We start from the raw sequence: 14,292 nt of genomic DNA, 5'->3' as shown, positions 1-14,292 counted from the left end.
TAAATTGGATCCATAAAATAATAAATCCGACACTGACTGTAACGTCTAGACTCTATAGAGTTTCTTTATAATGAGTTGAGACGTTGACCCCAACAACAATTAAAATATGTAATGATTTGATAGCACTGAATATGGAAAAACAAAACTCTTATGAGAAGTAAAACCATATGCCTATATTATATACAAATATTAAACGAAATCGATACCTAATTTTATAATGTATTATATTATTTTATAACATAAATTATTATATCTGAAATATAAAAAAATTATTATTACAACTAGTCTGCCACTGTATAATAAGGAAAAGCTGTTAACTTGAATTTATTTGAAGCAAAGCGTTACTGGATTATGCAATAAGGTAGGCGATGTTTGGATCCTGTATCTCAACCAACGAGTTAGAAAGAGAAGACTATAGAGTGGCCATTGTCCTGTACAGCGCTCTTTGCGGTGCCACCGCGAAACACGGTAGATCTGAGCTAAGCGCCCACCTTTGTAAAAATTCGTCTGCTTACAATGTTGTATAACGGAGGTAAGAAGTACAAAAAAACGAAGAAAAAACATGCCTGTTGTGTGTGCTGCATGTAACTGCAATGTCAAAAGGAAAAAGACAACTGATATATCATATTTCATGTAAATTTTATGAAGTTAAGTCCATAGTTTTGTTAATTAGCAGCATTTTTTTTCATGCATAAATGTGTAACAACGCCCGGCATAAACAAAATAAATGCTTCACTGGTAATGTACTTAAACTAAATACGGATAAAACCAATACAATTCCGTTTCAGACCCAGTGAAAAACAAATATCAATACAATATTAAAACTGTATTTCTGCTCCTTCTGTCCTTACTGCTTATACAAGAAGATGATGAGCTGTAGCTTATAAGAAGTAGGCCTATTTCGAAGACAAACGATTCATCAAATAAATGGTTCACTAGTAATAAAGTTAAACTAAATACGGATAAAACCGCTACAATTCCGTTTCAAACCCAGTAATAGCAATCAAATATTAAAATTGTATTTCGACACTCGCATCCAAAATAACGCAAAACTCTGGGGTAGGTCGTATTGTTGTTAGTATTTTGACTGGAAGGACATGAAAGAACATAATTGAGCACCCACGTGCAATAATGGGGTAAGTATGAATATATTTCGTAACTACTTACCCCATTATTGTACGTGGGTGCTCAGTTATACACTAATGTCTGTGGTGCCACAGCCCTTGAAAGGCTCAGACAGACCAGCCGGCTGTTGGCCTCACGTTCACATTTCGATAATAATTATACTTTACTGTAACAAAAAAACTGAAAGCGTGTTTTGTCATGTTTCACCCTCGTTACAATCTTGGAGGTAAAGGTTGTTTACTACAGATAGGGCCTACTTTCATTTTATATCTTATGGTATAGTAAATAGTTTTGCAACGTGTAGAGACTGGGAAAACAATTTAATAAAATCATCCGAATCATACTCGTTCATTTTATAGGCAATCTTGCAGGTCGCATTTAAAAGAACCTAGGAATATTAACATTTTCTTCACTATATTTGCTAGGACTTCTTGTCATACTACATGACAATTTTGCTTGGGTTATTCTTTTAAGCATTCCTTCTAGGAATAGCTCAAGTGTTTTAAATTTAGCGTACATAAGTTTAGATTAAGTTCCTAGTACGTATTTGACGAAATACTAGGTTTTTCCACTTCAGTTTAACTGATTTATGCAAACGAAATTAAGACAGCTGACGATTCTAATGTCAGTTATCACCACGCCCACTTTGTTTTGGGCGCATAAGTTCATTACCGACGGTCGTTCAATTTTCTTCAAACATGGCGGCGCAATGACCACTCTATATCTTTCTCTTTCTAACTCGTTGGTCTCAACTCTGTACTCAATGATTATCTTAGCGCATGCTCGATTACACTAACCTCTAGCACTTGAAAATGGAACTAAACGCCGGCACACAGAGAAACAAAACACAGGAAAATTCGCTCAGTGTAGACTGGCCAGTTCCTTTCCCCTTTAAAGGCATACATCACTGACATATTGCAGTAATCAGACTTCATATGTATGTATATGTATATATATGTATATATGTATATATGTATATATATATATATATATATAAACAATTATTGTTTTCCTCTGACACATATCGTTAAGTGATACTTACCACCTGATAGTGGATGTACATATCAGCTAGAGTCTAGCTTAGGTGGATATACAGTATGAATCAAATTATATCCGGAATTAATATTGTAGTGACAGGTAATGGATAAAGTACCTGTATACAATGTGAGTGGTATAAAAAGAATAAGGACAGATGCGAAGAAATATTTGTATGCAATAATGGAATTGAAGAGCTCGAAAAATGGTGTAACATCAAAATAAAGAAATATGTGACCTGGGTGGAAAAAGTATTTTTGTTATAAATGAATGCATCCACTAACTGAATAAATTTCTATCGTCCATTAATCAAATGGTTCCGCTAGTAAGTATAGGCCTCTAATATGCACTTGAAATTATTTTCTATTCTCCTGAAACGTGTATTGTAGATTTGTTGGTTACACCCTTATTCGAGACAGCTTGTTTCGTTGTGATGCAAAACCACGAAATGACGATAAAAGAGCTGTTTTGTAATACAAAGAAAACAGGCATCGAAATGGTTACTGTTTCATGTATGCAATCGTGAATGTAGTTCATATCCCCGACACCAGATTCGCATACGTGCCTCGTCCGTCCATTGAATAGCAGATTAACCCTTCAGTACTCGCGTGGATTACAATAGTAATCCACTGATATTTAATCCTCTATTACGTCACTGCCTGCAGCACTGCGTAGTTGAGCGTCAATGCAATTTCTCGTCACATTCTAAGTGAGGCATTACTGGTGTTTAGACGTATTTGTCGCAACCCTTTGGAAAGTTATACGAAGTTTTATAAAGTGATGCACAATTTTTCCGAGTGGATTACCATTGTAATCCACGCGAGTACTGACGTCAGTTTTTTGTTCAGGTAAGTGAAATAGTTTTTAATATGGTTATAAGTGATGCAATGCAGTAAGTTTATGAAAAAATGTGTGAAATCGTTCCATCCTCTTCGCAGTTTGCTCCAATGGGTACGGAAACTACAAACAACATTTGCAAATGGCTGGATGAAGATATGGATGATGGCATTGGAAATGAAAGTGATGATGAAAGCAACAGGGGAGATCTTTAGAATGAAGTTCACGATTCTAATTCAGAACAAGACAATGATGATGATGATGATGATGATGATGATGATGATGATGATGATCATGGTGGTGGTGATGATGAAAGACTAATGTCTATAAATGATGGAAACTGCTATACGGATAGAAAAAAGACTACAATTTCGCAGGAAGAACCAGTAGCTCAACGAGGGAGAAGACGAGCACAAAATATAGTGATTCATTTATCGAGCCCTAAAAGGGCTGCAAGAATTGCGCGGACCCACACAGAGAGTTTTGACTGCTTTATTGATCAGATAATAATCAATGTAATTGTAAGGGTACTAATATTTGTATTAAAAAAGTGAAGCGTAATTACGGACGTGACAGAGATTGCAAATTAACAAATGACGTAGAAATTGAGGCACTCTTGGGTATTTTGTATTTTGCTGACGCCTTGAAATCGGGAAGACTGAACGTAAGAGAACTATGGGATAAAAATTGCACAGGAATAGAGTCAATTTACCTGACAATGACCTACAATAGATTCTAATTTTTGTTACGATGTCTACTCTTTGATAACATTTATGACAAAAGGAAAGGAAAGAAATTTATGAATTGGCTGCTATACGTGAAGTATTAGAGTTATTTGTTCAGAACTCACAAAAGTGCTGTAGTCCAAGCGAATATGTAACTATAGACGAGCAGTTGGTTGCATTCAGAGGACGATGTCCCATGAAGAGTATATACCTACTAAACCAACAAAATGTTGGATCAAAATTTTTGCTAAGGTGGATGTGAAAACATATTACACTCATAACTTGGAAATTTATGCTGGTATTCAACCAGACTGTCCATTTCACCGAAGTAACAGTGCACATGCAGTGGTGAAGAGGCTGGTTCATCCCATCAAAGGAACAGGAAGAAATGTGACCACCGATAACTGTTTCATGAGCATACCTCTGTGTTTAGATCTTCTAGAAAATGACAAAATTACACTTGTAGGAACATAGACAGAAAACAAAAGAGAAATCCCTCCTCATTTCACAACTACTAAGACAGGCAAGTTAACAGTACATTGTTTGGATTCAATGAACGCTGCACAATTATTTCGTGTGTACCAAAGAAAAAAACCACTGTTAGCAATATCAACCATGCATTATGATAAGGCAATGGATGAGGAAACGGGAGGCAGCTAGAAACATGAAATAATATCATTTTATAATAGAACTAAATGTGCTGTGAATGTCCTGGAACAGTTATGCTCAGCCTATGATGTAAGCAGAAATTCAAAACGCTGGCCTCTATTTTCTTTGACTTACTAAACATGTAATTTGTTTGAACTGTATGGAAGAAATGCGTAGGCCTACTTAGATAATTGAATGAGATGTAGATTAGGCTATCATGTGCGTTAAATCTGAACTGCAAAAACATCTGTAAAATATTATATGTTAAGTGTGAATGATTGTTACATCCCTGAATTTTTTCATTGCTACACCCCTGAGTGAGGTATTTAGTTATCAAATATGACGTAACAAAGGTCAGCAGTAGTGAACTTGCGTTTCCTGTGGGAGAGTTTACATCAAGAGATCGGGTGACCTTCAAACAGCGAATGAGCAACAATTCTAGATAACCTACATAATTATGATGATAGTGAACTAACTCATAACTATGGTGCAACAATAAATTATGACTCATAGACACGTCCAGTGTGGAAACATTATGTAAACATGTCACTTGAATGCAATTTGTGTACTATAATACGTTTCATTATTAATATTTCTATTTAATACGTTCCGTTATGCGCAACATATCCATTCTCATTACTGTAATAACTGAAAACAATATATTTCTTAACATTTAAATCTAATTGCAATGTTTAAACCATGTCTGCAAACAAAAACAAATGTGGATTACCATTGTAATCCAGGTGAGTACTGGCGTTACGAAATTTAACGCGAGTAACGAAGGGTTAAAAGCGAGATTGTCTGAAAAATAAAAACCAGTGTATATGAATACAGTATCCTGTTGAGGCGAACAGAGATAATTATTTCAATTAAAGACGGGAAGCAAATCGTACACTTAGGAATAAAAAGAGAGATTACTTGAAGGAAAAACTAAATGAGGTAGAAACAAATAGTAAGAATAATAACATTAGAGATTTACATAAGGGCTTAAAGGAATTTGAGAATGGATATCAGGCAAGGGCAAACATAATCAAGGATGAGAATGGTCACTTTCTTGCAGACTCTCATTCAATACTGATCAGTTCGAGAAACTATTTTGGGCAACTACTAAATATACATTAGGCCAAATACAAATGAACGAGACGAAATTGAAATACCAATTGCTGAGCCATTTATACCCGAACCCACACTTTCAGAAGTCGAAATTGCGATAAAAATCTGAAAAATTATGTCTCCAGGTATCGATCAAATTCCAGCAGAATTAATACAAGAGGATGGAAGCGCATTATCTAACGAAATTTATAAGCTTGTACTTGCTATTTGGGAAAAGGAAATTGTATCAGAACAATGGTAGGAGTTCATAATCGTACCTATCTTTAAGAAGGGGGACAAGACTAACTATAGTAACTTTCGAGTAATATCACTTCTGTTGACGTCGTACAAAATTTCGTCCAATATTCTTTCGAGAAGATTAACTCCGTATGTAGATGAAATTATTGGGGATCATCAGTGTGGTTTTAGGCGTAATAGATCAACTATTGATCAGATATTTTGTATTCGACAGATAATGGAGAAAAAATGGGAGTATAAGGATGCAGTGCATCAGTTATTCATGGATTTCAAAAAGCATATGACTCGGTTAAGAGAGGAGTTTTCTATGATATTCTTATTGGATTTGGTATTCCCAAGAAACTAGTTCGATTAATTAAAATGTACCTCAGTGAAACGTACAGCAGAGGATGTATAGGTCAGTTTCTGTCAGATGCGTTTTCAATTTACTGCGGGCTAAAGCAAGGAGATGCACTATCACCTTTACTTTTTAACTTCGCTCTAGAGTATGCCATTAGAAAAGTCCAGGATAACAGAGAGGGTTTGGAATTGAACGGGTTACGTCAGCTGCTTCTCTATGCAGATGACGAGAATATGTTAGAAAATCCACAAACGATTAGAAAAATGCGGGAATATTACTTGAAGCAAGTAAAGAGATAGGCTTGGAAGTAAATCCCGAAAAGACAAAGTATATGATTGTCTCTCGTGACGAGAATATTGTACGAAATGGAAATATAAAAATTGGAAATTTGTGCTTTGAAGAGATGGGAAAATTCAAATACCTGGGAGCAACAGTAACAAATATAAATTATACCCGGGAGGAAATTAAACACAGAGTAAATATGGGAAATGCCTGTTATTATTCGGTTGAGAAGGTTTTCTCATGCAGTCTGCTGTCAAATAGTCTGAAAGTTTGAATTTATAAAACAATTATATTACTGGTTGTTCTGTATGGATGTGAAACTTGGACTCTCACTTTGAGAGAGGAACATAGATTAAGGGTCTTTGAGAATAAGGTGCTTAGGAAAATATCTGAGTAGTTTAATATCACAGGCGGACATCTGTCGTCTATATAGTTTTGATTTAGAGGCAATTTTTTTAATTCACAGTGTTCGTTGTAATATTTAACATAATTTATTTTATAAATGTAGTGTTAGAGTTTGCATATGGTTTCACTATAACTAGATAAAGCATGAAAAATTGTATAAAAAACCATAGCTATCTAAATTTCGATTCAGGGCAGATGTCCGTCTTTGATATTAAGCTACTCATTTGGGGACGAGAGGGATGAAGTTACAGGAGAATGGAGAAGTTACACAATATATAACTGCACGCATTGTATTCTTCACCTGACATAATTAGGAACATTAAATCCAGACGTTTAAGATGGGCAGGGCATGTAGCACTTATGGGCGAATCCAGAAATGCATATAGAGTGTTAGTTGGGAGGCCGGAGGGAAAAAGACCTTTGGGAAGGCCGAGACGTATATGGGAAGATAATATTAAAATGGATTTGAGACGGGTAGGATATGATGATGGAGACTGGACTAGTCTTGCTCAGGATAGGGACCAATGGCGGGCTTATGTGAGAGCGGCAATGAACCTGCGGGTTTCTTAAAAGCCAGTAAGTAATAAGCATATCAATATTGGGGAGTAACTCTGCAGCTAATACGGAAAACAGTCAGCATCCTTCTATAGCAGACTCTGAATGCTGCAGACAAACTATCTAGATCATATGCATTTCAACTAAAAGAACTAAGGCAGAAAGGTAGCCGTGTACTTTTGATGTGTTTGACATTGTCTTTACACCACTGACTTAAACAGATGTATGTGGTAGCAAAGAGTTTATTACGTAAAAATTAGGAGTTTGTAATCTGTAGCCCTCTGCTCCTTTCTATATCTTGCACACATTATAAAAGCACTGGCTGGTATGAAGATTTGCTACGGCATCATATTGATTGACATCAAACAGTTCTTCTGGAAATAGTGAGAATAAAGGATAGGATGAATAAACGGCAATGAATATTAGGTAATTTTAAAGAATCGATATATAAGGGCCGTGATGATTTTGTACATAATGGATTAATTGCTAAAATAATAATCAGTTATAAATCAGTCTTATGACTTATCTCAATTAATGTAATCTTACAAAAAGTTTACATTAAATACATTTAATGTTAATGTTTTCGCCTAAAATGGCAACTTCAGGCATGTAATAATTGATATCATGTGAAAATTTAAAAATTGTACGAATGTCCTTGGTAACATAAGATTTGCAGTGTATATGATGAAGTTATATAAACTAATTTACATTAAATTACATATATAATTATCTAACGTCAGTGCCATAATACATAAAATACATATAAAAGATATTAGAGCATATAAAGTGCACTGAAGTGAACACACATTTTGTTCAATTATAGTAAATTACGACGTACACTTTGACTTTTAAAATTAATATGGATGTAAATTGGCATCAATTGAGTTTATAATATTGTATAACTATATTCCTATTTGGCAGCTTGTATTGACGTTAAATATCAAAGTAGATGTGAGTAGTTAAAAAATCCATGCTACATATTAACTACTTTGATTAATATATTAAAGATGTTACGATGTATATACAACTCATCTTCTATGTCACATTGCATTAGAAAGTAAGGTTTATTGATCACAATCATGGAAAATATGATTCAAAATACATGATGAACCAAAATGTAATGCAATGGTGATCAAAGTTTTATGGTGGTGTAGTATTGCTGTGTTAACTGCCTTGTTGTCATATATGGATATGGCTAGTGACGATATATTTCATAATATTCGCTATCATTATTATCATTAACATTGCCTTAATCACTATGATTATTATTATTGTTCTCTGCGATTACGTCTGTGCACTGATGATCTCGTTATTTTTATATATTCCCGAAATTTAAAAAGTAACAATTATTACATATTGCCATATCTTCCCTAGACTCCTGTAACTAAGGTGACATCTTGCACAGAACCTCATGGAACTCCCTTGCCATCTGCCTTCACTATTATAATTCCATCATGTTTCTGCACAGGCTGTAGTGATCTCCATGGTGTTCGTCACTCTGCATTAACTTGGCTTTAAATTCAAAGCGATGGTCGTCGTTCATTTAGAAAACAAACGAATTATAAGAACACAATATGGCTGGAAAAATCATGTATTTGGCAATTTCTCACAAATAAATGATGGAACAGCAGCTAATTGTTTTTCCAATCAACCTGCCTTGTACATAATTAAATAAGCATCACCCATCAAAATTACTCTTCAAAGCAGTTATAGGTGAACCTTTATTTTGGAATTCCCAGTATAGGGAATTAAAAACAAACACTGAAAGTACCTTAGTTATGTAGTGTGGAGTTGTAGAAACTCGATGTGATCACTGGGAGAGCTGTGACCTACCCAACCCGCCCTAAATACTTTCCTTACTTATATAGGAAAATCATCGTACTTGAAGGAAGATGCCGGCCATATTTCGTCGTTGTGACGTAATTTGAGGAGTGGATCAGGCCAGCACGTTTGCATATCTCCTTTTTATGTTAGGTTAGGTTCTTTTCAAAGTGAAATGACGAGTGAAGCGTACAGTTAAAATTACTATAACCTAACCTAAACTTTTTATGTTAGGTTACTTAAATGCGAGATACACTTACCACAAAGACAACATTTAAAAAGTTGCTCGCCAGTATGCCGGCACGACACAGCGCGAATCACCAGAATTGAAAGACTTCTCATCTGTGTGCATGGGTTGATGGCTCTTAGGCAACTCTTAAGCGAGAAACGAATTCCACAAACATCACATTTAAAAGGCTTTCCGATTGTTTACAGGCGTTCATGTCTTTTTAGGGAACATGAATGAAACTTATCAAAAACACCGCATTTAAACTTTTTCTCACCTGTGTTTACAAGTTCATGACTTCTTAAGTTACTCGAAAGCGAGAATCATTTCCCATAATCATTGCATTTGAAAGGATTGTTTCCTGTGTTTGAACCGTTCATGTCTTTTAAGGGAACCTGAATCGGAGAAACATTTACCACAAACACCGCATCTGAAAGGTTTCTCGCCTGTGTGCAGACGTTTATGTTTCTTCAGAGAACTTGAAATCGAAAAACATTTACCACAAACACCGCATTGGAAAGGTTTCTCACCAGTGTGCACAACTTCATGGCTTTTTAGATTACTCGAACACGAGAAAGTCTTCCCACAATCACTGCATTTGAAAAGTTTCCCACCTGTGTGCACGCGTTCATGGCGTTTTAGAGAAACTGAATAAGAGAAACATTCACCACAATCATCGCATTTGAAAGGTTTCTCCCCTGTGTGCACGAGTTCATGGCATTTTAGGTAATTAGAACGAGAGAAACTCTTCCCACAATCATTGCATTTGAAGGGTTTCGCCCTGGAGTGCCGACGTTCGTGTTTTTTCAGGGAAACCGAATCCGATAAACACAAACCACAAACATCGCATCTGAAAGGTTGCTCATCTGTGTGCAGGCGTTGATGCTGACTTAGTTTGATAGAATCGGGGTAGCCCTCACCACAAACCCCGCATTTGAAAGCATTTTCACTTACGTGCACAGGTTCATGTCTTTTTAGAGAGCTAGAATGCGAGAAACACTTCCCACAATCTTTGCATTTGAAAGGCTTCTCGCCTGAGTGCAGGCGTTCATGTCTTCTTAGGCAACTAGAATTGGAGAAAAACTTCCCGCAAATATCACATTTACAAGGTTTCTTGCTGGTGTCCTTCTCGCCGGTGTGTCGTTGTTCATGCTGGCTTAAATTACTTGAATCCGAGAAACACTTCCCACAATCTTTGCATTGGAAAGGTTTCTCGCCTGTATGCAGGCGTACATGTCTCTTTAGGCTAGTCGAAGTCGAAAAACACTTACCACAAATATCACATTTGAAAGGCGTCACGCCTGTATGCATGCGTTCATGTTGATTTCGATTACCTATCAGCGAGTAACCCTTACCACATACACCGCATTTGAAAGGCTTCTCACCTGTGTGAAGGCGTTTATGGATATTTAGGTTACTGGAATGCGAGAAACACTTCCCACAATCATTACATCTGAAAGGTTTCTCGCCTGTGTGCACGGGTTCGTGTCTCCTTAAGGAACACGAATCCGAGAAACATTTATCGCAAACATCGCATTTGTAAGATTTTTTGGTTACGTTTTTACGTAACTGCCCGTTTAGTTCTGACGAAATGGAGAAACATTTTCTAGCGATTTCAAATTCCAATTTCTTGTCATCTTCATGAGTCCGTGCAGGTCTTCCTGAATTATTGGGAGTCTCATAAACAGGCTCGTGCTCTTCATATGCAATACCGATGAATTCCGATGATACAGTTCTGTCGCCAGTAGCTGCAATCCTGACAAAAATATACTATGTGTCAAAACAATAATCGTAACAAATATACATTGAAGTAATTAACATTCAAACCAAAACTGCCACCGGCTACATACCCATTTGCAGTGTGAATAAATACATACAAAAGAAACCTATGTCACCAGAAAGTACATTATCATTAGAGACATATTGGAAATTATTTATAAGTTGTGTTAGAAATATTATAACTGTCTCAACATGATGGTCTTAATGTGTCCATGTGTCAAGTCCAGAAGTCTATTTGCTGGATCTAGACTTGTTAACGAAACAAAAGTATGACTATTCATATATAAATAATTATATACTAATATTACTACTACTACTACTACTATTACTAATAATAATAATAATAATAATAATAATAATAATAATAATAATAATAATAATATTAAAATGTTTCATGGATGATATGTTGTATCATGCCGTTTTATTTAACACAACTATTTTCCTCGTGATCCTTGTGAACAAATCATACATTTATTATTCTCACCATATTGGCAGCAAAAAAAAAAAAAATGTGTCCTCCCATCCTACTTGACACTTTACAAATTACGTACGAACGCTATGTTGAATCTGAGTATTCTGATGATCAGGAAATGGAGTTACATGAACATATTTTGTTCATGGAAAGAAAAAGTAGGCCTAAAATTAAAGCCAGAAATATCTGAAAATCAGATTGTATCTTACGAGTTTCGGACACTGGTTTCGATTTGAATGATGATACGTTTAGGCGTTATTTCAGGTTGAATGGACCTCAGTTTTTTTTTGCCATTCATGATATGATAGAGGATTCTTTGCTATGTTCTGATTAAAATTATGTAAACTGTTGAGACATATAGATACATTATTTCAAATGTTTAATTAATACTATTAAATCTCATCTAAATAAAATATAGCCCTAATTATTTTCAGATAATCTGATATTTGTCTCCAGATTTCTTCTTTAAGTTTCGTGTTTTTATAGTTTTCATCCCGTGTATTATATAAATAGGCCTACGGGTGACATCGTACAAGTTCGATAAGTTTCTGACTGCAATTATCAGCCATCTTTCCTTATTTTCAAATAAAAACAATACAATTCATCGCCACCTGTGATATCTTTTTCTACATTCAATCGTCATAAAGAGTATAAATGTCAAACATCTTTGATAAATGTGTCAAGAAAATTCGCTGGGCTACCGATTCCAGTGAGAAACTCGCGAGAGGTTTTTGCCTCGAACGAGAATCTCTACCAGTGTGTGGACGTCCATTTGAATCCATGTTATCAATCTTTGAATTTTCTTGCAACACATTTCTCGCTAGCGAAAACTCTTCAAGTGTGTTACGGGTCTAAAGCAACCTTTAGGAACAGAAGTACAAGCCAAGAAGACTTGTCACAACTTTCGTAATATTCGAATTACGCAACACGAAAAGCAACCAACTAGCACAATGCACAGGGATTGCAGCTGCAGTAGAAATGTAGCCAATCAAAGTAGTGACTTGATCGTACAGCAAAAGAGATCATGGTTCTCAAAGGACGGCAGAATAATATAGCAGCAGATATAGAAGGTGCGGTAGTGTGTTGCTTGTCATGGTAATGATAATTATAATAGTTTATAGTAGATAAAAACAGCATCATTCATTATAAAATTTATTTGCTACGTCGGTATTAAATGAAGTTATGAAAGAATGGACGACGCAAAACCAGCATAATAAACTCACCTCTCAGTCAAGACCTCATCCTCTTCTGAAGATACTTCCACTTTTTGTTCCTGCTGATCTCTTTCCACATCGAAGAAATCTTCCTGGAAAAGTGTGTGAGACATAGGGTAAGTACCTACACATGTAGTCTCTGTTGATGTTTAAATGTTTAAAATGTTATGTTTTATTTAACGACGCTCGCAACTGCAGAGGTTATATCAGCGTCACCGGATGTGCTGGAATTTTGTCCCGCAGGAGTTCTTTTACATGCCAGTAAATCTACTGACATGAGACTGTCGCATTTAAGCACACTTAAATGCCATCGACCTCCTCGCCCGGGATCGAACCCGCAACCTTGGGCATAGAAGGCCAGCGCTATACCAACTCGCCAACCAGGTCGACTAGTCTCTGTTGAAAACTTTGTGTCTGCAGTCTTTGAGGAACGAGTTGACACAATTTTCTCCCTGTATTTGCCAATTATTACGTTATTTTAAATCTAAAACGAAAACTGTCTATTTTGTGAACGTTACGGAAACAGGGAAAAGCGTTAATAAAATTCGAGACTGTACAGTAACGCAATCATGCAGCGTAAGTGGATTCCTAGTCTCCATATGATGGCGGTAAGGTTAGCACACTTCAGGAGGAATGCTGACAATAACGGAACAAGAAACACGGGCGATAGAAAAAAGGCGAGGGGTGATAAAAAAGAAACCAAGATTCAGAAAATGATAGGGAAGGAAGTAGTGTAAAGAATAAGGGTGCAAGTGTAGGTGGAAATCTAGTATACGAAAGTGAAAGCGCGGAGGGGGGGGGGAATAAAAGAGGAATAGAAGAAGAAATAAATAGAAAGAAAGACAGATAGAGAAATAAGGCAGAGACGAACAGTAAAGAACAGTCAGAACCTGCGACAGCTGAGGATATAGCAGAGATATTTGATATGTTTAAAAAAATGTAGGGATGTGATCAAAAAGTGCAAGTAAAGTGAAACTGGAAAAGATCCAGAAGTATAGGAGAGAGAAAGTGTATAAGCAGAAGTGTAGAATAAAATATAAGTATTTATAGGAAGTGAGAATAGTGACAATGGAGTAGGTGTAAGCAGAATGGTGAGAAAGTGAAAGTGAGCGCAAATAGGAATGACAGAAAATAGTGAGAAAGTGTTAAGAGAAGTGAACCAGTAACAACATAAAATTAGTACTAACATTTGAACGTTGGAAAAGTAAATGAATATAAGAGAAAGATAGGAGAAAAGGTCAAAGAACAAATAGGAAAAATAATTCAATATGATAATTTATAGAGAAAAATTGAAATTGAGATTTTAGTGAATAGTAGTTAGAGGAAAAAGGGGATGTGAAAGGAGTATATAATAATATTAGATATATTAGGATTAAGGGTATATGTACGTGAACGACCAAAAATATTATCAGAAAATGCAGGCTCTAGTTTTTTTCAAATGGGACAAAATTTACAAGGTATCACAACAAGACTTGTTA

At 35.8% G+C, this 14,292-nt stretch overlaps 1 protein-coding gene across 3 annotated transcripts in view; it reads right to left on the bottom strand.

The window, feature by feature from the left end:
• Positions 1–7,837: 7,837 nt before the first annotated feature.
• LOC138692663 (zinc finger protein 345-like) overlaps positions 7,838–14,292 on the bottom strand; it is a 28,216-nt gene continuing 21,761 nt past the window's right edge. For all 3 annotated transcript variants that reach the window (XM_069815778.1, XM_069815776.1, XM_069815777.1), the window contains exons 4-5: positions 12,824–12,906; positions 7,838–11,105 (exon numbers count right to left, since the gene is read on the bottom strand). In XM_069815778.1, coding sequence (XP_069671879.1) covers positions 9,686–11,105; positions 12,824–12,906 — 1,503 coding nt within the window. In that variant the 3' untranslated portion in view covers positions 7,838–9,685. The remainder of the gene's footprint in view (positions 11,106–12,823; positions 12,907–14,292) is intronic.

The sequence above is a fragment of the Periplaneta americana genome, chromosome 17, assembly GCF_040183065.1.
Source record: "Periplaneta americana isolate PAMFEO1 chromosome 17, P.americana_PAMFEO1_priV1, whole genome shotgun sequence".
NCBI lineage: Eukaryota > Metazoa > Arthropoda > Insecta > Blattodea > Blattidae > Periplaneta > Periplaneta americana.
Note: the sequence above shows the minus strand (reverse complement) of the source record. Positions and strands in the feature narration are given on the sequence as shown.